Source organism: Molothrus ater, unplaced genomic scaffold, assembly GCF_012460135.2.
Source record: "Molothrus ater isolate BHLD 08-10-18 breed brown headed cowbird unplaced genomic scaffold, BPBGC_Mater_1.1 matUn_MA515, whole genome shotgun sequence".
Taxonomy (NCBI): domain Eukaryota; kingdom Metazoa; phylum Chordata; class Aves; order Passeriformes; family Icteridae; genus Molothrus; species Molothrus ater.
This window is the reverse complement of record NW_023416844.1, coordinates 49,769-72,759: the sequence shown is the minus strand read 5'-3', so window position 1 is coordinate 72,759 and position 22,991 is coordinate 49,769. Positions and strand designations below refer to the sequence as shown.

Sequence of the window (22,991 nt, the reverse complement as noted above, 5' to 3'; positions counted from 1 at the left end):
AGGGACAGGGCAGGACGGCTCCTGCTGCCAGGGATGGCTCCTGCTGCCAGGGACGGCGGCAGGGGCTGAAGCTGGGGCTGCAGCCAGGGCTGCCCAGGGCTGTCCTGCAGAGCAGCTCCTGCAGCCCTCAGGGCTCTTGGCCAGCCCAGGGCATGTGCCACCTGCCAGGGACAGCTCTCAGCCTGCCTGGCACCTCCCCATGGACGCTGCAGGGGAGAAGTTCCAGGTGGAAGGAGCCACCCCCATCAGGGCAGATTCCTCCTGCTCTGGAGATGGTGCTGCATGGCCAGGGCTGCTCTCAGCTTTCTCCTAAAGGGAAGGGAAAGGGGCTGTCAGCTTGGCTGTGTCCCTGAGACTCCTGCACTGTCACCCTGGGCATCAGCAGATGGGCCTCAGATCTCCCTCAGAAAGTGCCTCCTCAGCCTCCTCTCCATACAGACAGCAGCAGCAGCACCTTGGCTTGCAGCATCTCTGTTTGTCTGGCCTGCCCTTAAGGCCCTGCTGCCAGGGAGATGCCCCTAGGCAGTGCCCAGGGCTGGGAGGGGTCTGCAGGGCAGAGCTGAGCCCCCAGGGCTGGGCTGGGCTCTGGCAGCACTGGCAGGGGCAAGGCTTGGATAGAGAGAAACAGCTCCCAGTAGGCACAACTCCAGGCAGCAGAGAGCCAGGCCAACCCTTGGCATCCCTCCATGTCCAGCTGCACAGGGAAAAAGAGAAGGGCTTAGAGAAATTGAAACTGTAGTCTTGAAAAGCTCCACTTTATTTTTCAAGCACATTTTAATTTTTATCACCCTGAACTAGAGGGACGTGTAATGAGCAAAGGGCACCTGTGTGGGACAAGCAGGCCTGACTGCACTGGGGCATAGAGAGCCCTGTTTTCCGTCTGAGCTCCCCAGTGTTCAGCCTGAGAGCAATGCTGAAGATGAGTCAGTAACTCAGCAGCACAAACCCAAGCTCAAAAATAAAAATGTTTAGTGAAGTGGCCCCACAGAAAGAGAAGTAGTTTTGCTGGAATTTCTAAAATAACCCCCCCCCCCCATAGCGTTGACTCAAAGAGATTGGTCCCAGCTTGTCAATGTCTTCTTTGAACAGTCCACGAGGCTCAGAGGGAAGGAATGTCCAACAGCAGCTCCATCAGGCACTTCCTCCTGCTGGCATTGGCAGACACGCGGCAGCTGCAGCTCCTGCACTTCTGCCTCTTGCTGGGCATCTCCCTGGCTGCCCTCCTGGGCAACGGCCTCATCATCAGCGCCGTAGCCTGCGGCCACCACCTGCACACGCCCATGTTCTTCTTCCTGCTCAACCTGGCCCTCACTGACCTGGGCTCCATCTGCACCACTGTCCCCAAAGCCATGCACAATTCCCTCTGGGACACCAGCAACATCTCCTACACGGGATGTGCTGCACAAGTATTTCTGCTTGTCTTCTTCATGGGAGCAGAGTTTTGCCTCCTGACCGTGATGTGCTACGACCGCTACGTGTCCATCTGCAAACCCCTGCACTACGGGACCCTCCTGGGCAGCAGAGCTTGTGCCCACATGGCAGCAGCTGCCTGGGCCAGTGCCTTTCTCAATGCTCTCATGCACACGGCCAATACATTTTCCCTGCCCCTGTGCCATGGCAATGCCCTGGGCCAGTTCTTCTGTGAAATCCCACAGATCCTCAAGCTCTCCTGCTCACATTCCTACCTCAGGGAACTTGGGCATCTTGCTGTTAGTGCCTTTTTAGCACTTGGTTGTTTCATGTTCATTGTTTTCTCCTATGTGCAGATCTTCAGGGCTGTGCTGAGGATCCCCTCTGAGCAGGGACGGCACAAAGCCTTTTCCACCTGCCTCCCTCACCTGGCTGTAGTCTCCGTGTTCCTCAGCACTGCAGCCTTTGGCTACCTGAAGCCCCCCTTCCTGTCCTCCCCATCCCTGGATCTGGCCCTGTCAGTTCTGTATTCGGTGGTGCCTCCAGCCCTGAACCCCCTCATCTACAGCCTGAGGAACCAGGAGCTCAAGGAGGCCCTGAGAAAATTGATTGGACTGTATTTTCAGAAGCATTTCAGAACCATTTTCTGCTGCAGAGCCTTCAGAATGTAACTCTTTACAATCTCTGCATTTTTTCCCCCATTTGTCAATTTTTTATTTGGTAACTTTTTTCTGCTGTTGTTGTGTTTTTTACAAAATACTGCAGTATTACTCTTAGCATTTCTACATGAATATCTACCTTTCTTTTGAAACACAAAGACTTACAAGAGGTCTGTTCCCTGTGCATTTAAATAAAAACAAGTGCTTGCCCTGACCTGTGTGTCCAGGATTCTTCCTGAGCCCTTCTCTGTCCCTGCAGGGGCAGTGCCTGTGAACAGAGGTGGAGGGAAGAGACTCCCAGCACAGCAGCACAGCCAGGGACAATGGCCCTGGCTCTTGCCCCATCTGCCCTGCCCAACTCCACCCTGTCCTTCCCAGCCCTGTGGGGGTGCAAGGCCAGAGTGCTCTGGCAGCTTGGTCCCTGTCCTGCTGCATGTCCCTGCTGTGACCTCAGGCAGGGACAGGCCATGGGCACTGCTGGGACACAGCTGGGCTCCAGCACAGCAGCTCCATCAGCAAAGGGCATCTCCTGAGGGCAGGGCAGCGAGGCTTCGCTCTCCTTCAGAGCTTCTGTCAGGAATGTGCTCCAGGAATGCCCTGGCACAGCAAAGCCCAGTGCCTGGGGCAGGGGGGGAGTGTGCAGGGGGGCTCACAGCAGTGTCCTGGCACAGCCAGAGCTCCTGGCATGGACCTGAGGCAGCAGCAGAGCAGGGCCTGGGCTGTGTCTTTGTTCTGGGACAGCCTGGGAAGGTGCCCCAGGGCAATTGTCCCACACCAGCCCCTGCAGCCACCATTGCCAGCACTGGCCTCTCCCCACCTGCAGGAGGCTGATTGTCCCTGCACGGAGGGACACCAAGGGACCAGGCCAGCAGGCCATGTTTATTCTGTGCTGAGGAGATCTCAGCAGTGCATGGTGTGTGTGTGGGGAGATGAACTCCAGTGAGCACAAACACCATCAGCAGCACCCAGGAGTGGCACAATTCCAGTGGCACAAACAGTGCCTTGAGGCCACTTCACTCTGAGAGTAATGTCCTATGGGAAAACACCTGAATTCTTTGCTGGGTTGTGGTTAGGACTGCATAGAGAGAAATATCCCAGGCAGGGAGGCTCCAGGAAAAAATGCTCCGGGCAGCCATGGACTGCACAGAGAGACATTGGACAGAGTGAGGGTCTGTGGGGAGAAATCACAGCTGCCTCCCTTCTGAACCACCCTAAGGACCTGGACAGGGCTGTGCTGTGTTCTGGGCACTGACCTGGAACTGAGGGATGTGGAAAAGGCCTTTGGTGTCAGGGCTGTTGAGAAGGCTGGGCAGTGTCACTGTGGGACCTCTCTCAAACCCCTTGGAAGGGCCAGAGCCATCCCAGAGGGTCCTGGGCACTTGGGAAGGGCAGACATGGAACCAGTCTGCAAACAGGGCAGGGAGGGGGACTGGGAGAGTCACAGCCTGGTCAGGCTCAGCAGGGAAGAGGATGTGGCAAATCCTCCTGCAGCCATTCCAGGCACTGGCAGGACAGGGCAGGGACTGCAGAACCCATGTGGGAGGGAAAAGAAGGGGATGTTGTGTGCCCAGACTTCAGCCAGGCCTGGGACAGGGTCTGCTGTGGTCTCCTCAGAGCCAGACTGGAGAGAGCTGGGCTGAAGGAGTGGAACATGGGCTGGGTGGCAATTTGGATGAACAATGAGGATCAAATGTAATCCATGGTACAGAGTCCTCTTGGCAGCCACGCCCTGGTGACATCCCTCAGTGACCAGCCCTTGACCACCACTGTGGAATATTTCTATTGTCTCTACAATGGCATGAAATGAACTTTCAATTCCTTTATGAATGCTGCCAAATTGCAGGGAGTCTGTGACTGAATTCATCTAGTTAATGGTGACTGCAAAATGTAATTGGGCAAGATGACTGAGTTGGGTAAATTTGTCTTGCCATCAGCTGCCAAGCAAGCCACAAGAAACGTCAGAAAAAACTCATGCATCAGAAGAAAGTCAGTTCAATAGGGAAAACCCTAACCTGACAAAAAAATCCCAAACCCAATAAAAAAAACTAAAGTAAGACCCACCCACAACAACACAAAAACCCCACAAACAAACCAACCACAAAAAGAAAAAGCCACAGAAGAAAAGCAAATCCACAGAAAATCTCCTATCAGCAGAAAATGTTTCACTACCCTGTGGCAGGAGAGGATTCTGTATGTGTAGGTGCTGTTTTGAAAGAAAAATATCTTTAAAAAGAAATTAATCCCCTACCCTCTTTGCCCCCCACTTCTCTCAGTTGATTGCTGATCATGGTGTGACATGGAATGGAACATCCCTTGGGTCAGTCCAGCCCAGCTGTCCCATCCCTGTTCCCCAGGAACACTTGCCCACCCCAGGCCCATAGGTTGGGGGGGTTGCAGACGCCTCATGCAGGGCGAGCACTGAGACAAGGACAGGAGAACAGAACAACATTTACTCTTGTCAAGGACAGTAGAACAGTACAGCACAACCTTGGAGAAACTGATTGAGGATGTGCCTCTGGCAAACAGAAGCCACATAAAATGTGAGCAGGATGCCAGCTCAGCTCTGCAAGGCCGACAAAACAGAAGTTATGCAAAACAATAATACTGCCCATACTCAAAAGGGGAGTTGAAGAACAGCCACCTAAAAAGGACACTGGATGTTGAAGACAAAACCCAAAAGAACCATAAAAGGATTCGTGATAAGGGGTGCAACCATGTCAAATAACCTCAAAGGAAGTGAGGATAGCTAATGGATGCATAATCAGTGTGTGTGATAAAAACTCTGTTCATTTGATGCTCAGTGCACTCAAATGGAGGAAGGATGGCCCAAGTGCCCAGCATACTGTAATAAAGAATACCTGCTTTTAAATACTCAAAACTGTGTCAGAAGGTTTCTATCCAGTGGATTTCAGTATCAGTGGTGTCCTTGGCTCCATTATGCCCCACAGTTTCACAATGGCCCCTTGGTTCCATGAGGCCCTGCTGTATCACAATGGACCCTTGGTTCCATTGGGTTCCGTACTGTCAAAATGGCCTCTTTGGTTCTGCACTGCCACAATGCTCTCTTGCTTCCACGAGGCCTTGGTGTGTCACAACACCCCCTTGGTTCCATGAACTGCCATAGTGTCACCCTGGTCTCTTGGATCTGCAGTGTCACAATGGACAATTGGTCACAAGCAGCCCTGCTGTGTCACCATGAATATTTGGTTCCACGGGGCCCCACAGTGTCAGAATGGCCCCTTAGTTCCACAAGGTTCCACAGCATCCCCATGGTCTCCTTGGATCCGCAGTATCTCCATGGAGCGTTGGCTCCATGTGGCCCTGCTGTGTCACAGTGGTTCCTTGGTTCCATGAAGCCCCACTGTATAACAATGGAATCTTGGTCCTGTGAGGTTCTGTACTGTCATCATGGTCTCCTTGGTTCTGGACTGTAGCAATGGACCCTTGGTTCCACAAGGTTCTATGATGTCACAATGGTCTCCTTGGTTCCATGAGGCCTTGTTTTGTCACAATGGACCTGTGGTTCAATGAGCTTCCCTGGTGTCACCATGATCTCCTTGGATCCTCATTGTCAAAATGGACAATCGGCTCCATGGGCCCTACTGTGTCACAACAAACCCTCAGTGCCATGTGGTTCTGTGGTGTCACAATGGTCTGCCTGGTTCAACAAGGCCCTGGAGTGTCACAATGGCTGCTTGGTTCTGTGAGCTTCCATAGCATCAACAATGGTCTCCTTGTTTCTGCTGTGTCATAATGGACCCTGGTTCCATGAGGTCCTTAAATATCACTGGTCTCCTAGGTTCCATGTGGCCCTGCTGTGTCACCACAGCCCCTTGGTTCCATGAGTTTCTGTACTATCAGCAATGGTTCCTTTGTTCCAATGAGGCCCTGCTATGTCACAATGGACCTTGGGTTCCATGAAGTTCTTCAATGTCACAATGGCCCCTGGGATCCATGAGGTCCCATAGTGTCACCAAGGTGTCCTTGGATCCACACTGCCATAAAGGACCATTGTTGCAGCTGGAATAGCTGGTAAAAAAGCCCAGGGTAGGTAAGCAAAAACAGCCTTTGCATGGTATCCACAGATGTTTAATTCAGCCGTGTGGTGAGATATTCAGGGTCACAAGGCAGGACTCCTGGGGGCAGTCCAGGTTTCTGTATCTCCAGAGGAAGGGGCTGATCAGTGCCATGGGGGCAGTACAAAGATGGGGGCCAATGGGGGAATAGGGAGGGAGTGGCTGAGGGACACAGAACAAGGGGAAGGAGCCAATGGGGTTGAACAACTTTTGAGGGAAGTTTCTTGTGTCTCCCTAACCCAGGAAATGCCTCTCAGGGTTTCCACAGCTGTAGAGTGTCAAAATGCCCCCTTGGTTCTTTTGGGCTCCTCAGGATCACAGTGGACCTCTGGCTGCATGAGGCCCAGCTATGTCACAATTGTCTCCCCTTAATTCCATGAGGTCCCTCAATGTCACAACGGACCTTTGGTTCCATGCGTCCCATATTGTTCCAAGAATTCTTAGTTCCATGGAGCCCTGTAGTGTCACAATGGTCCCTTAGTTCCATGGTGCCACAAAGTGCCACAAGTGCCCTTTGGCCCAATAGGGCCTCATAATGTCACAATGGACTCCTTGGTTCCATGGAGACACAAATTGCCACAATGACCCTTTGGTTTCACAAGGCCTCAAAGCGTAAAAATGGCCTCCATGGTTTCATGCAGCCATGCTGTGTCACAACAGACCCTCGGCTCCATGATGCCCTGTGGTGTAACAATGGCCTCCTTGGTTTTGCGCTTTAAGAATGCCCCCTTGGTCCCTAAGAGCCCCACAGTGTCACTATCGTGCCCTTGGTTCCATGAGACTTTGCTGTGTCACAATGCTGCTTTGTTTCCACAAGGCCCCATGCATCATAATGATCTCTGTGGTTCCATGAGGCCTTGCTGTGGCACAATGGCCCCTTGTTTCCATGATGCCCTGTAGCACAGCAATGGTCTCCTTGGTTCCATGGAGTCAGAATTGCCCCTTTGTCCCATGGAGCTCCGCAGTGTCACAATGGCCCCTTGGTTCCAATGGGTTCCAAAGGGCCATAATGTTCTCCATGGTTCCATGAGGCCCTGCAATATCCCAATGGATCCTTGGTTCCAAGAGGGCCCCGCAGTGTCACAAGGCTGCCTTAATTCGAAGAGACCCTGCAGTGCTGTAGTGGCCCCTTGGTTCCATGAGGCAAATCAGAATCAGAATGGCCCCTTGGTTCCAGGAGCATCACAGTGTCACCATGGTCCCCTTGGTTCTACAGGGCCCCGCCGTGTAACAATGGACCTTTGGTTCCATGAGGTTCCACTGCATCACAATGACTTTGGTTCCATGAGCTTCCACACTGTCAACAATGGTCTGAGTTCCACAATGTCACCATGGATCCTTTGTTCCATGATGTTCCATAGCATAACATGACCACCTTGATTCCAGAATATACTGCAGTGTCACAATGGTTCCATGCAGCCCCAAACTCTCACAATGACCCCACAGCTCCATGAGCTTCCACACTGTCAGCAATGGTCTCCTGGGTTCCACGAGGCCTTGCTCTGATACAATGGACTTTTGGTTCCATGGGGTTCCACTGCATCGCAATGGACCCTTTGTTCCATGAGGTTCCAAGTGTCACACCTGGATCCTTGTTTCTGTGAGCCTCTGCAGTCACCAAATGTCCAAAATATCAGAATAAGACTCCTTAATACTAATTTGGTGTCTAAGAGAGCAGCATTTATTCAGGGCTGAGGTCCAGCAGGTGATAACTCCTTAGGTGGACACGTAATTCTACAAGGGTACAGCTTATATACAGTCACTACGTGTATATTAAAATTTACCCATTTCCATAAAACCCACCCCAAGTTCCCAGTTTCAGTTCTTGCTTTTTCTATCACTGCATTCTTGAGCCAAGATGTCTTCTTCTTCTCTTCTAACCACCCCTGCTGGGAAAGCAGCCCCTGCATGCCTTGTTCCTCTACTTAAAGTTCACAGGCATGGTTAAAATTGAATAAACCCTTTTGGTATCAAGGACAAGGCTTTGTGTGGGCAGGCAGGGGCAGGCAGGAGGCAGAGCTGTCAGCAAAGGAAGGGCCCAGACAGGTGGGGCAGCCGGGGGATGCCGACAGCCTGCAGGGACAGAGGCGCAGGGCAGGGACACCGTAGGACAGCCTGGGCTGCACAGGGCACAGGGATGGGCAGCAGCTGCAAGACAGCCCTGACAGAGCCAACTTGGGCAGCACTTTGGCCATGGCAGACACAAAGATCACCAAAGCCCCAGAGGGTCATTAAAGCCCTTGTGCTGTGTCTGTGCTGCTGAGCTGGGCCGGGCTCCTGGCCCAGAGGCAGCTCCTGGCAAGGGCAGCAGAGCTGCAGAGAGACAGCTCTGGCCAGGAGCAGCTCCTGTGCACAGCCCAGCAGGGCTGGGGCACTGCCAGGGCCCCTCAGGGACACCAGCAGGGAACAGACAGAGCTCCCAGGGGCTCAGCACTGGCAGGGGCTGTGGCATGTCCCAGAGGGGGCTGTGTCACAGCAGCACCTCTATGGCTGTGTCATGGAGGCACAGAGCAGCTGTGATGTCAGCAAGGGGCTGTGTGACAGCACAGAGTGGGTTGTGTGAGGTCACAGATTGGGCTATGACATCACAGAGTTTGTTGTGTGAGGTCACTGAGCAGCTACAGCATCATAGACGGAACTGTGTGACACCACAGAGAAGGCTGTGACATCATGGCATGGCTGTATGACATCATAGAGGGGGCTGTGAGGTCAAAGTGTGTGCTGTGACATTCCAGAGTGGCAGTATGACATCACAGAGAGGGTTTTGTGAAATCAGAGAGTGATTGTGACATCACTGAGGGTGTTATGAAATCACACAGCTATCTGTGACATCATAGATTAGGGTGTGAGGCCATGGAGCAGATCCTGCCATCATAAAAGGTGGCTCTGTGACATCAGAGAGTGGGTTGTGACATCACTGGCTGGCTGTGTGACATTGCAAAAGAGATCTGTGGCATCAGAGGGGGTTGTGTATGACATCACAGGTCACTGTCTGATGTCACAGGAGGCTGTGTGACATCCCAGGGGCTGTGTGAGGTCACTGGGGAGATCACTCTCACAGTTCCCCCCAGTGCAGTCCAACCCTGCTCATGCACAGTGGGGTCCCCTGTCCCCCCGGGTTCCCCCGCCCCCAGCGCCGCAGCCTCCCCCAGAGGATGTTCCACGAGATCGACCCCAGAGCCTGACACGGGGACGGGGGGCCGGGACCCTGGGCATGGCACAGGGGGACAGGGACCCCCCGGCAGCATCCCCGTGTACCCCAGGGCCAGAGCCTGGGCCAGGGCTCCTTCACCCTGTTGCAAACAAGGGGCTGAGAGCGCTGAAAAAATCCCCAGCCAGGGATCAGCAAAAACCAGATTTAATATTAAGGGACAGCAGCACAAAGTTCCTTGGCAAGAGTCACTCTGCTCCTGACTGGACACTTCAGGCACACCAAGGAAACAAAGCAACAACAAAACCCAACAAAATCCAGGCAATCGAACTGAAAATGAACCAAGAACTGTGTATGCTTGTGTGCCTGTGTTCTAAAAAGACAGTGAGGGCAAGGATAAAAGGAATGCAGCCTAAAAGCTAAACTGAGCTCAAACTTAACAGGCCTTGACTGATTACTTAGACTTCAGCATTGAGCCAAAAAAAAGTACTTCACCTTACTTATAACCTTGACAGTATTTCACCTCACTTATAACCTATGACTTAATGATTTCACTGTGCAATAACACTTAACAACATTCAACTTAGCTTATAACTTATATTAAACTTCATTACTTAGCAAAAGAGCATCTTAGCAGCATTTAACTCAGCTTACAGCTTGTGACTCACCCTTACTTACAGGCCTGACTGGCTCAGCTATCCAAGGCACTCAAACCCCTCAGAGAGCAGCATTTTTGCCATAGTTCCCCAGCACTGGCACTCCTGTGTGCACACAGACACAAAGAGTCAGTGCAAGGCACCTGGGAGAAATTCCCCTCAGGGCAGGAAATGCTCCCTGTGGATCCTTTGGCATCTCCCCAGCGGGTGAAAGGTTGAGCCTGGAGGAGTGGGGGGATCGGCCCAGGCTCCGTCGTTGTTGGGGATCCCCGAGTGCAGCAAACGGGAGAGTTCCCGGCTGGGAGAGGCCCCACTCAGAGGGAGTCGCTGGCCCAGGAGAGCTCCAAGGGCTCCTTTTGGAGCGCTGTTTGCAGAGCCCCAAGAGAGGGGCTTCAGTCCCAGCAATGGTTCATCCTGGCCGCACTTGGCATCAACAGCTTTCTTTGGCAGTTTGAGAACAGGGATGTTGTGCCACGGAGGGAACAAAACCAGTTCCCAGGGCTGCTCCTACAGAAAGCAGGAGCTGGTTGGGCAGCAGCAGTGCCTGGAGCAGACAGTGTTTGTGATGAGCTGCAGAGGAGCTGAGCCCAGGGGCTGTTGGCCAAGGCCGAGCCCCAAGGAGCATTTCTCAGCTGGCAGGGCGGCCTGAGAAGGGGAGGGGGGAATGCAGCAGCACAGGGCCCATGGAACCAAGGGAGCATTGTGACACCGTGGGGCCCTGTGAGACCAAGGGACCATTGTGACACTGAGGGGCCTCATGGAATCATGGAGAGCACTGTGACATTGCTGGGCCTCATGGAACCAAGGGGGCCATACTGATGCTGTAGGGCTCCATGGAATTGTAGGGATCATTATGACACTGAGAGGCCCCATCAAACCAAGAGTCCATTGTGACACCATGGGGCCTCATGGAACCGTGGAGACAATTGTGACACTTTGGGGGTCATGGAACCAAGGGGCCATTGTGACACTGTGAGACCCCATGGTCTCACAATGGTGCCAAAGGTCCATTGTGACATTGCAACGCCTCATGGAACCATGGAGACACCATCAGGACAATTTACAGCCACATGGAACCAAGGAGACCATTGTGACACTGTGAGGCCTCATGAAACCAGTGAGACCCTTGTGACCCTGGGGGTCCCCACACAACCAAGAGGATCATTGTGATACTGTGGGGCCTGGTGAAACCAAGAGGCCTTTGTGACACTGCAGGGCTGCATGGAACCAAAGCTCCAGGGTGACATTGCAGGGCCTCATGTCATCAGTGGTCCATTGTGACACTGTGGAGCCAAAGGAGACCATTGTGATACTGCAGAGCTGCATAGAACCGAGGGGCCATGGTGACATTTTGGAACCCCATTCAACAAAAGGTTCATTGTGACACTGCAGGGCTGCATGGAACCAAAGCTCCAGGGAGATACAGAGGGGCCTCCTGTCATCAATGGTCCCCTGTGTGTGTGGCACTGCGGAGCCAGAGGAGACCGTTGTGACACTGCAAACCCCCACGGTCCAATGGTCCCTTGTGACATTGCAGGGCTCATGGAAGAGAGGAGTCACATGACATTTAGGGGCCTGGGGAACCACAGAGACTATTGTGACACTGCAAGGCCTCATGGAATCCTTGGGACCGCTGTGACACTGCAGGGCCTTCTGAAACCTAGGAGTCATTGTGACACTCTGGGACCCCATTGAACCAAGGGTCCATTGTGACACTGCTGGACCCCATGGAATCAAAGTACCACTGGGAAACTGAGGGGCCCCATGGAACCAAGGGGACCATGGTGATACTGCAGGACCTCATAAAAGCAAGGGGACACGGAACAGGACTGGCTGGTCTGGCCTCCCGTTGACTGCCTGACTGGTCCAAATGACCCTGGAATGTTGAGGCTCTCTTCTCATCTGCTATTGAAACACTGGGGCTCCGTGCTTTCCTTCCCAATGGAAAAGAACTCTCCTTCTCCGCTAGGCACCCATGGCCAGAATTGGGATTTCACCTCCAAATTTCCTTATATCCAGGGACTGTTCCCAGAGGAATATTGCCAGGACAAGTCTGTCTTGCATTGGTTTTATAAGGGTCACCTCCCATCTGTCCCTAAAACATTGGGGAAGGCTCTGAGCTTTCCTTCCCATGGGAAAGAATTGTCCTGCTTCTCCAGGTGCCCATGGCTGAGACTGAGCTTCCACCTTCAAAATTCCCTACATCCAAAGATAGCTCCCAGACAAAATATGTCATTTCTGTCAAGTCTGCATGGCCTTGGACTAGTGAGGCTCTCACCTGCCTTCCAAACACTGGAGCTCTGTGCTTTCCTTCCAATGGAAAACAACTGCCCTTGTTGGCCAGGTGCACATGGCCAGAATTGGGATTTCACCTCCAACACTGCCTGTTGTGACAGACTGAAGGAGATTGTGGCTCAAAGGATTTTGTGTTTGCGGGAGGAAGGTCCAGCCTTGCCCTGCCCTGGAAGCCCAGCCCTGCCCTGCCCTGGAACCCCAATCCCCCCAGAGCCTCTATCCCAGCCCAGCAGGGGCTGCCAGTCCCTGGCACAGCACAGGCAATGCTCCACAGCCACCTCTGCAGCCCCAGCCCAGCTCCTGAGGGACCAAATGAGCCCAAGCCACACCTGGGGGAAAGGCCCAGGAAGACCAAGGGGTATTGAAGGCTGACCACAAGGCAAGCACACATCTTGGCCCTACCTCCTCTTGGAATTTTCATCTGAACAGTGCTGGAATCCAGGAGTTGGTAGCTGTGTGTGTGTGTGTGCTTCTCTGTATCTTTTTTGTCTTTAGCTCTCTCTATGTCTTCTTCTATTTCTGTCCTCGTGCAAATTTTGAGTAACATAAAATTGAACAGGCTTAAGAGTTTATGTAGTTGAATGGGCCAAGGTAGTGCTTTGAGAAGTGTTTTTGTTGATTGAATGTGGCATTAAACTATTTGCCAAAGTTTCTCTAATTTTCTAAAGTTGTCAGTAAAGGGTGTTTTTTTGTTTTGAGCTCCTGAGAATTTCTTGTCAGTATTTCTCCAGTGTTTTCAACTCAGGGTACACAAACAATTGTAATTCCTTTTAAATGTCTCCTTGAGAGAGTTTTTTAGTGGATGGGAGTCAGGGCTTGTGTGTGCTGCTTGGCCCAGCCCAGGCAGGGCTTTCCCAGCCACATTCCACACTCCATTGCCCAGCTGGAGCCGCTGGTGCCTCTGAGTTGTGCTGCCCCAGCCCCAGGGACGCTCTCCTTGTCTGCCCATTCCCCCACGGTCTCTGGGCAGGGATGGCCTCAGTGGGGGCTGTTGACATCCTCAGCAACTTGGAGGCTGCTGCTGAATTTCACTGCTCCAGAGGCTTGTTCAGCCTTCAGCTTTTCAGTGCAGGAATTCAGTGTCCCAGGGCTCATGAACATTCAGAACTCCTTAACAAGCGATGCCTCTGGGAATAATTTGATTTTAATTTTCAAATCTTTTGTGATTAATTAGACAGATATCAGTAGTGTATTCAAACTGAATACATGATATTTAAAAAGACAGCAAGAAAAGATTTTTTTAGGTCCTGTTTAGTCTTGTTTTCCTGTTAATTCATTGATATGTGCAATCTCCAATTGACACTGAATCCAGGTAGTTCCTCATGCAGCTTGAATGGATATGAAAATCAAGACCCTTCCTGGCTGACAATCAATCAGACTCTGTCCCTACCCCCAGCCCACCATTTCCCCCATCCAAGCCCTGGCACTCAGAGCAGCCTTGTGCAAATCTGAGCTCCCTCCAGCCCAGGCTGCACCTGCAGCTTTCAGCTCCTTGGCTCCAACCCCCACCTGCTTTCCTTGGAGAAGGAGCTGCCCGAGACACAGAGGGATGTTCATTTCTTGTCAGCCAACAAAGCCAAGGGAAGGCACAGCTCCATCAAATGCAAAAGTCGTTCCTCTGCTGGATAATAAATCTACTTTCCACAGCAGACAGTCTCAGAGCAATGGAAAACACCTTCTGTGCCCAGCACAGATCCCAAGGTCCCCCCAAACCCTCCCTGCCCCGATTCTGCCCAGATTTGCTCTTTGCACACACGAGTCACATGCTGAAGTCGGGAGCTCCCTCCATGCCCAGAGGGAGGAAAAGAGAGAAAGGGGATGAAGAGCTCTCCTGTGCCGAGCCAAGGTCCAAGTGCAGCCCCTGCAGTGGGAACCAGAACTCATCAGGTTTGTGTCCTTTGGGCTCAGGGCCTGGTGACACTCAGAGGCACAGAAAGGTTTCTTGCCAACAAACACAAGTTGAACATTTGAACAGTGTAAGAACCATCACAGCAGCTTCTGACATGTCCACCATCCCCAAGGGATTTCTGTACAGGAACAGTTTTAGACAGACACATAAGCAAAGGTAATTCTGTGATACATATAAAAACAATTAGGATGTTTATATGTAATGTGGAGTTGTATATGTAATATGTGAAGTTCAAATATATACCACTAATGTGGTATATATTTGAACTTCCAGAAGATTGGCAACTAGCTGAAGCTCAAAGCATGAAACCAGTCATTTGAGAGGCACTTGAATGACCAGAGAGCATCTGGATGAGAAAATCGGGGAGCGATGGAAACGACATAGATCCAGTTGCTCTAAATGAAGAGATGTTCTTAGACATGGACATTTAAACAGGAGAGCAAGAAACACATGAAGGAGGTGGGGTCATTAAATATTAGAGTGAATGTCAGTGGCAAAGGTAGAGGGGAAGATGAGTATTTCTTCTCCTGCCATCAGTAGAAGGATCCAGTAGATCCAGGAAATTCCTGTTCCTGATGGGAAAAGTTTGCCATTTCTTAAAAGTACTCAAGTGACCCAGAAAATAAAGATTTGCTTGTATATTGTAAAACTAACAGGTATTAAAACCTGTGCCCCATTCCAGGAAGACATCAGCTGTGTGCCCATGAACAGGCAGTGCCACTTGTGCCCTGAGGTGCCCAGCTGGGATTGGATCTCTCTGAGAGCACCTGAGGAGAGCAGAGCACCTTGCAAGCTGCAGGGCCCTGACAGCCCCGCAGGGCTCCTGTCCCATCAACATCTGCTCTGCTCCAGTCTGAAACAGGGCCCAGCACAGTGCTGGGATCATCAGAGAGCTGAGGTGTGTGCTGGAATTCAATGGCCTCCCCATCCCGCAGCAGCCCTGCATTTCCCTGCTGCAGCCTTGGTCTCCAGCCCAGCCATGGAGGCTCTTTGGGCTCTGGAGTGTTGCTGCAGCCCCCAAGGGCAGCTGAGCTCTGCCTTTGGCACAGTCAGGCCTGGCCAGCACAGGCCATGCTCAGCAATTGCTTGTGTGTGCCTGGCCTTGCTGTCAGCCCCAGCAGCGGCTGCGTGGCCCCTTTGTGGCCCTGTGCTGGCCCAGCCATGGTTGCCCAGCCCCAGTGCAGGCCCAGCCCAGGCCAGGAGCATTGCGGCTGGGAACGGCCCCTGTGCCGTGGTGCCCACAGCAGCCTTGGGGCTCTGTGCCCCATGGCCTCCCTGCTGGGCAGCCTCTGCCAGCTCCTGCAGAGCCCCTGGCACCTGTGGGGCTGCACAGACAGCCCTGCCCCAGGCTCTGCCGGCCTCTGGGCCAGCAGAGAGGCAGCCAGGGCTGGCCATGGCCGGGAACAGGCCCTGAGCCCTGCAGGAGGATGGAGCTGGGCCACAGCCAAACTCAGCCCAGGCCAAAGCTGGGCTCAGCAGCCAGGGCTGCCAATGCATGGGCACAGAGGGTGGCACTGACAAATGTCCTGGGCCCCCTCCCTGCTCTGTCCGTGCCACCAAGGGCACAGAGCAGCCTCCTCTCTGGGCCACTTGCCTGTTTGCAATGCCTTGCACAGGCGCTGGCCCTGCCCCCCAAGGCCTGGCCTGAGTCCTGCCCCTGCACGCTCAGCCAGGCTGAGATGGACACTGATGGTTTCTGGGCCAGGCTCTCGGAGCCCGGCCCAGCTCCCTGCAAGCTCTGCCATCTGCCCTGAGCTCTGGGCAGCACCAAGGGCCTCTCTGAGCCCAGCCCAGCCCAGCCGGCTCTGGCCCCACAGCTCTGCTCAGGCCAGGCTGCTCTGGGCACTGGCCCCACGGCCTCAGCCCCTGCCAAGGCCACAGCAGCAGCTGCAGCTGCCTCAGGATTCAGCCCCAGCCATGGGGGAAGGTGCTTGGCCAAGGCCAAAGGAGGCTCCCTGGCTGCCCTGCTCCCCTCAGGCTGAGGTGCAGAGAGCTCTGCAGCCCCTGGTGCCATCCCATCTGCCCAGGGCAGCACAAGAGCCCCGGCCTTGGGGCCCTCAAGAGCTGCTCCTGCTCCAGGCCCAGGGTCCATCCCAGAGCTGGGGCAGCCACAAAGCTGTGCCCATTTCTGTTCATTGCTGCTCTGATGGGCATTGATCCTCAGCCATTCGGAGGCTGCTGATGAATTTTACTCCTCCAGAGGCCTTGTCTTTTTTGAGCTCTTCATTTCAGGAATTCAGTGAGAAAAGCTCATAAATATTGGTTTGAAACACCTGAACAAGAAAAGCCCCTGGGAATAATTTAAGTTTTCAATTGTTCTGTATTTAAATAGACATATTTCAGAAGTGTATTCAAAGTGAATATGCTATATTGAAAATAATGCGGAGAGAATTGTTTTGCCTGTTGAAGTTTTCTTTTCCTGTTTATAGATTGATATCAGCAATGTCCAATAGATATTGGCCCCCAGCACCTCCTCATGCACTCTGAACAGATATGAAAATCAAGACCCTTCATGGCTGACAATCAATCACACTTTGTCCTTATCCCCTCCCCACCATTTCCTTCACCCAACCCCTGGCACTCAGAGCAGTTGAGGAATGGACTCGCATCCAGGGGTGTCCCCAGGGCTCAGGACTGGGGACAGACCAATTCAATCTCTTTACTGCTGATCTGGATGAGGCCATCGAGGGCACCCTCAGTCAGTTCCCAGGTCAGCCCAAGCTGGGTGGGAGTGTGGCTGTGCTGGAGGGCAGGAAGCTCTGCAGAGGGATCTGGACAGGCTGGAGCCAAGGGCCCAGGACAATGGGATGAGGTTCACCAAGGCCAAGGGCCGGGTCCTGCCCTGGGCTCACAGCCACCCCAAATCCCTGGCCATGCCCTGCCTCTGATCCCCACAGCCTGTCCTGTTTCCTTCATCCCTCCTTTGCCAGGGACTTTCTGGGACAAGGGAGCTCTGCTCTGGGGATGGAGGGAGGTGCAAGTGCAGCCACTGGAGTGGGAACCACAGCTCATCAGGTTTGTGTCCTTTGGGGGTCAGGAACTGGTGAGACTCAGAGGCACAGAAAGTTTCTCTTCATGGCCAACAGACCATGGTTGACACAATTTAATAACAATCATGCTCTTCCCTGAGCTATGTACAATGTCCCAGCAGCATCTGATGAGTCCACCATCCACAAGTAACTTCCATACTAAAAGTAATTCTGGACAAACATGGTTCTGTGAAAGACATAAACACAATTAATTTCTTGTATCAGGATGCTCGCCCTGGAGTGGGGGCAAAACAGCTCCAACAATTCCTGATTTGCAAAGCTGTCAGTGGTGGATGGAGAAGGGAGGTCAGGCTGCTCTTGGTGTTGAGGAAATGCTGAAACCAGCCTGACTCATTTCATCTCCTCCTGTCCTGGCTGATCTGCCCTCTTTCCCCTTCCACCCATTGGCTTTTGTCTCCCACCAGGCCCCCGGTGAAGAGCCTGGCTCTGTGTTCTCCATCCCCTCCTCGCTGGCACTGCCAGGCTGGGATGAGGAGCCCCTCAGCCTTCCCTGCTCTGGGCTGGACAAGCCCAGCTCCCTCAGCCTCTGCTCACAGCCCAGGGGCTCCAGCCCCACCTTGGAGGCCCTTCCCAGACCCTGCTCCAGCTGCCAGACATCTTTCCTGCCCTGGCCAACCCAACCCAGGCCACAGTGACCTGGATAATCCATGCCCTTGATGTCCTGGTCACACAGCCCTGGCCCCTTGTCCCCATGTCAGGCTCTGGGGTGGATCCTGTGGAACATCCTTTGGTGGAGGCTGTGGCTCCAGGTGGGCCGGGGGGATCCCGGGGGACAGGGACCCCGCTGGGCATGGACAGCATTGGACTTGTTGGGAGAAACTGTGAGGGGGAGCTGGGGCCGAGTGACCAACCCAGTGACCTGACACAGCCCTGCTGGGATGTCACACAGCCCCTCTGGGATATCACAGCCTGCACTGTGAGCTTTCAGCCCCTTCTCTAATGTCACACAGCTGGTCTCTGATGTCACAGCCAACTTTGTGATGTCATAGACTGCTTCTGTGATGTCAGACCTCTGCCCTGTGATGTCACAGCTGGCTCTGTGATGTCACAGAGGCAGTCTATGATGCCATAGCTGCTCAATGACCTCATATATCTCATTTTGTGATATTATACCCTACTCTGTGACCTCATGTTACCAGATGATCAATTCCCTACACAAGGTGAGCTGACACCTGGAGCTTGTTCTCCACATCCCCATGCCCATGGAAACCACACAAGGCCCATTGTGTGAGAAGGGGAACTGGAAGTTCAGCAGCCTCAGGGTCCTGCCAGCTCAGCCAGGCCCACTGGAACATTGGGGTCCACGACCACCAGGGACCACCAGAGAGACCCCCAGGACAGAGGAACGCATGGGTAAAGGGGAGGGGAAATATGTTAATGATTTTGGGGAAATGATTATCATATGTATGTTTAGTCCAGGACAATCAATGAATATGTGTGCAAAATATAGAAAATAAACAGAAACTTTCCTGTACTCAGCCTGCACAGCTTTGGGAGGAGCTCTCCCCCGTGTATCCAGCTGAATAAAGAATGCTGCTTCTTAATGCTACACTGGTGTTAAGGAGTTTTCTATTTCACTGAATTTTTGGTAACACTCCAACTGCCAAGGAAAGCTCTGTCTGCTGCTGTTCACAGACAGAGAAGGGCTGGGGGCAGATGTGGGGCTCAGAGGCTGCCTGGGGCACAGTGACCATGAAATAATCAAGTTTTCAATGTTCTGTTAAAGAAGGAGGGGCAGCAACAAAACTTCTACACTGAAATTAGGAAGGGCAGACTTTGGCTGGTTTAGGATGCTGATTTGGGGAATATAAAATCAGGTACTGACTTTTTTAAAAAGAAACAGCCCTTTAAATCAAAGGGGTCCAGGAAGGATGGACACATTTCAAGAAAGTAATATTAAGGGGAAGAGCAGCCTGTCCCAGTGTGGCAAAAGATGAGCTGGTGATGAAAATGACTGGCCTGGCTGCCCATGGAGCTTTGGTGGGAAGTCAAGGGAAAGAAGAGTGAGCATCACCTTTGGACACAAGGTCGGGAAACTTAGGCAGTATTTAATGATGTTGTTAGGTTATGCAGAAAGAAAAGGAAAGAGGTGAAAGCTCAGTTAGAGCTTAACCTGGCCACTTGTGTAAAAAATAATAGAAAATGTGTCTATAAATAAACTAATAGCAAAACGTGGGATAAGGAGAACCTCTATTCTTTATTCGATGCAGTGGGGAATACAGTAACTAAAGATAAAGAAAAGGCTGAGCTACTTAACACCTTGTTTGTCCCAATTTTCAATATTAGGACAGGCTGTCCTCAGGACAAGTGTTCTCCTGAGCTGGTAGATGGGCACAGGGAGCAGAACAGCCCCCTGGAATGCAGGAGGAAGCAGCTGGGGACCTGCTGAGCCACTCAGATGCTCACAGGTGTATGGGATCAGATGGGATCCATCCCAGGGGGATGAGGGAGCTGTGGATGAGCTCCCCAGGCTGCTCTCCATCATTTACCATCAGACCTGGCTCAGCAGGGAGGGCCCAGAGCACTGGAGGTGCCAGTGTGAGCCCATGCCCAGGAAGGGCTGGCAGGAGGAGCTGGGGAACTCCAGGCCTGTCAGCCTGACCTGGGTGCCCGGCAAGGTTATGGAACAGATCACCTTGAGTGCCATCACAGGGCACCCACAGGATGGCCCAGGGATCAGAGCCAGCCAGCGTGGATTTCAATATCTGCATTGATGGTCTGGATGAGGGGATTGAGTCCAGCATCAGCAAATTTGCAGATGACACCAAGCTGGGTGTGAGTGTGGATCTGCTGGAGGGTAGAAGGGCTCTGCACAGGGCCCTGGACAGGCTGGATCCAGGGCCCAAATCCAACAAGGTGAGGTTTAACAAGTCCCAGTGCCGGGTCCTGCACTTTGGCCACAACAAGCCCTGCAGCTCTACAGGCTGGGGACAGAGTGGCTGGAGAGCAGCCAGGCAGAAAGGGACCTGCAGGGACTGATGGACAGCAGGCTGGACATGAGGCAGCAGTGTGCCCAGGTGGGCAAGAAGGCCAATGGCTCCTGGCCTGGCTCAGGAATGGTGTGGCCAGCAGGAGCAGGGAAGAGATGGGCTGTTTGCACTCAAGGGAACAAGGGTGGGCAATGGGACGAAATTTGTAGCAGGAAGAGTAAAGAAGGCAAAGGTTCAGCCAAAGAAATGCTGAGGGCAATTTGGGGGTGGCTGCCAGGCAGCCCTGGCTCTGAGCAACAGCGTCTGCAGTGGCACAGGAAACTCCCAGCTGATGGGAACAAACTTTCTGGCTGAGTGCAGAGGCCAGGACAAAGCTGAGTGGTTTCCCTGGTGTCCCCCAGGCCTTGCTGGCGCCAGGGGCTGATGGCATTTGTGCTCCCTCAGGTTCATGTCCCCACAGCAACAGCATGGGGGTGCTGCCCCTGCTGTGTGCAATGCAAACAGGGGCTACTGAGGCAGTGCTGCCATGTCTGTGCCTGCAAGGATGGGGCACCTGTGTGAGCTGGGGGAGAGGCCAGGGCTGCAGAGGGGGAATGTTGTTGGCAGCTGCATGAGGACGCTCTGGGACGCTGCCCTGGGCTGTGCAGCGCACTGGGCATGGATCAGCCCCTGCTCTGCTGCTCCTTCCTGTCTGCCCCAGGGCCCTTGCAGAGCCCCAGCCATGCTGTTTGCCCCCAGCCTGCCCACGGCCAGCCTGGGGCTGCTCACAGGGGTTTCTGTGCTGAGCATTGGCCTGGCCGTGTTCTTGAGAGAGCCTGGGCAAGGAGCCTGGAGCCCCCAGGGCCTGGCCTGAGGCGTCAGCGCTGCCCCAGCAGTGCCCATGGCCTGTCCCTGCTGCAGCCCCGGCACTGCCACCCCCAGGGCTGTGCCAGGCCCCGAGAGCACTCAGGCCCTGCAGCAACACCAGGGCCACCAGGGCAGCGGGGCAGGGCCACGGCAGCAGCACTGGCAACACCAAGTGCTGCTGCTGCTGCTGCTGGGCACAGCTGCTGGGCCAGCCCTGATCTGCCCCAGCTCTGCACACAGACATTGCTGCTGCAGCTCCAGAGAAGGGAACACAAGGGCCATCTCTGCAGAAAACTCTGCTGGGAGATCCTTTAGTTCCTTTAAAGCCATTGAGAGCACAACCCTTCATTGACACAGACTGTGGCCACAGGGTAGGTGGAGAGAAACAAAATGCGAATTGGCACAATAAATGACATTTATTTGTGGCCAAGATTAAAACCTAAAGTAAAAAGAGAAAGAACCTCGAAAATGAAACCAACATGTACTATCAAAGATGACTTTTATTACAAGTGATTTGCAGAAATTGGCCAGCATTTTAATGTTTCCGAAACAATGTAGTCATCAGTCTCCACACTGCAGCCTTGAGCTCCTGGTTCCTCAGGCTGTAGATGAGGGGGTTCAGGGCTGGAGGCACCACCGAGTACAGAACTGACAGGGCCAGATCCAGGGATGGGGAGGAGATCGAGAAGGGCTTCAGGTGAGCAATTGTGCCTGTGCTGAGGAACAGGGAGACCACAGCCAGGTGAGGGAGGCAGGTGGAAAAGGCTTTGTGCCATCCCTGCTCAGAGGGGATCCTCAGCACAGCCCTGAAGATCTGCACATAGGAGAAAACAATGAACACAAAACAGCCAAATACCAAACAGCCACTAAGAGCAAGAAGCCCAAGTTCCCTGAGATAGGATTTGGAGCAGGAGAGCTTGAGGATCTGAGGGATTTCACAGAAGAACTGGCCCAGGGCATTGCCATGGCACAGGGGCAGGGAAAATGTATTGGCCGTGTTCAGCAGTGAATAGAGAAAGGCACTGGCCCAGGCAGCTGCTGCCATGTGGGCACAAGCTCTGCTGCCCAGGAGGGTCCCGTAGTGCAGGGGTTTGCAGATGGACACGTAGCGGTCGTAGCACATCACGGTCAGGAGGGAAAGCTCTGCTCCCATAAAAAAGAAAATCAGAAAAACCTGTGTAGCACATCCAGTGTAGGAGATGTTGCTGGTGTCCCAGAGGGAATTGTGCATGGCTTTGGGGACAGTGGTGCAGATGGAGCCCAGGTCAGCGAGGGCCAGGTTGAGCAGGAAGAAGAACATGGGCGTGTGCAGGTGGTGGCCGCAGGCTACGGCGCTGATGATGAGGCCGTTGCCCAGGAGGGCAGCCAGGGAGATGCCCAGCAAGAGGCAGAAGTGCAGGAGCTGCAGCTGCCGCGTGTCTGCCAATGCCAGCAGGAGGAAGTGCCTGATGGAGCTGCTGTTGGACATTTACGGAACCTTGGCATGGGGATCTGTAAAAAAAGTAATCATAAAATACTTGGGCTTGGAAAAGAATTTAAATATCCCAGCAGAGCCTGGGGGCACTTTCCCCCCACTGCCTGCCCAGGGCTCTGCTGCCTGGAGCTGTTCCTGCCAGCAGCTGCTTCCCTGTGCCCAGGGCTGGGCCCTGCCAGTGCTGCCAGAGCCCAGCCCAGCCCTGGGGGCTCAGCTCTGCCCTGCAGAGCCCTCCCAGCTCTGGCACTGCCCAGGGGCAGCTCTGGCTCTGCAGGCTCTGATGGCAACGTCAGAGCAACCCTGAAGAGGCTGGAAAAGTGACACTGATGCTGCCGGTTAGGGGCCCTCTGCTGATTTCTGTCACTGCCTGGTTCAGTAAGATCTGAGAGAAATTTTTTTATTCTTCTCAGCCTCAACTGAAAGATAAATATATATGGGCAATTTCCCATCCAGGCAACACAGAGCAGTAGATTAAAAAAGCAGGATATCCCCTTTCATGCAGTCCTTGCCTTGCTGTGCTCCCTGTATAATCTAC

General features: G+C 53.4%; 2 protein-coding genes across 2 annotated transcripts; one reads left to right on the top strand and one right to left on the bottom strand.

Annotated features, from left to right (window-relative positions):
• Nucleotides 1-1,103: 1,103 nt before the first annotated feature.
• On the top strand, nucleotides 1,104-2,081 carry LOC118701436 (olfactory receptor 14C36-like). The gene has a single exon (XM_036406057.2). It carries the CDS (start codon nucleotides 1,113-1,115, stop codon nucleotides 2,079-2,081), a length of 969 nt encoding a protein of 322 aa, XP_036261950.1. The 5' UTR covers nucleotides 1,104-1,112.
• A 19,436-nt stretch (nucleotides 2,082-21,517) lies between these two features.
• LOC118701439 (olfactory receptor 14I1-like) lies at nucleotides 21,518-22,450 on the bottom strand. Its single transcript, XM_036406060.2, has one exon. It carries the CDS (start codon nucleotides 22,448-22,450, stop codon nucleotides 21,518-21,520), a length of 933 nt encoding a protein of 310 aa, XP_036261953.2.
• Between the last annotated feature and the right edge of the window lie 541 nt (nucleotides 22,451-22,991).

Excerpts from the sequence above, each read along its gene's own strand:
- LOC118701439 (XM_036406060.2), bottom strand. The coding sequence starts at position 22,450 with ATGTCCAACAGCAGCTCCATCAGGCACTTCCTCCTGCTGGCATTGGCA.
- LOC118701436 (XM_036406057.2), top strand. The coding sequence starts at position 1,113 with ATGTCCAACAGCAGCTCCATCAGGCACTTCCTCCTGCTGGCATTGGCA.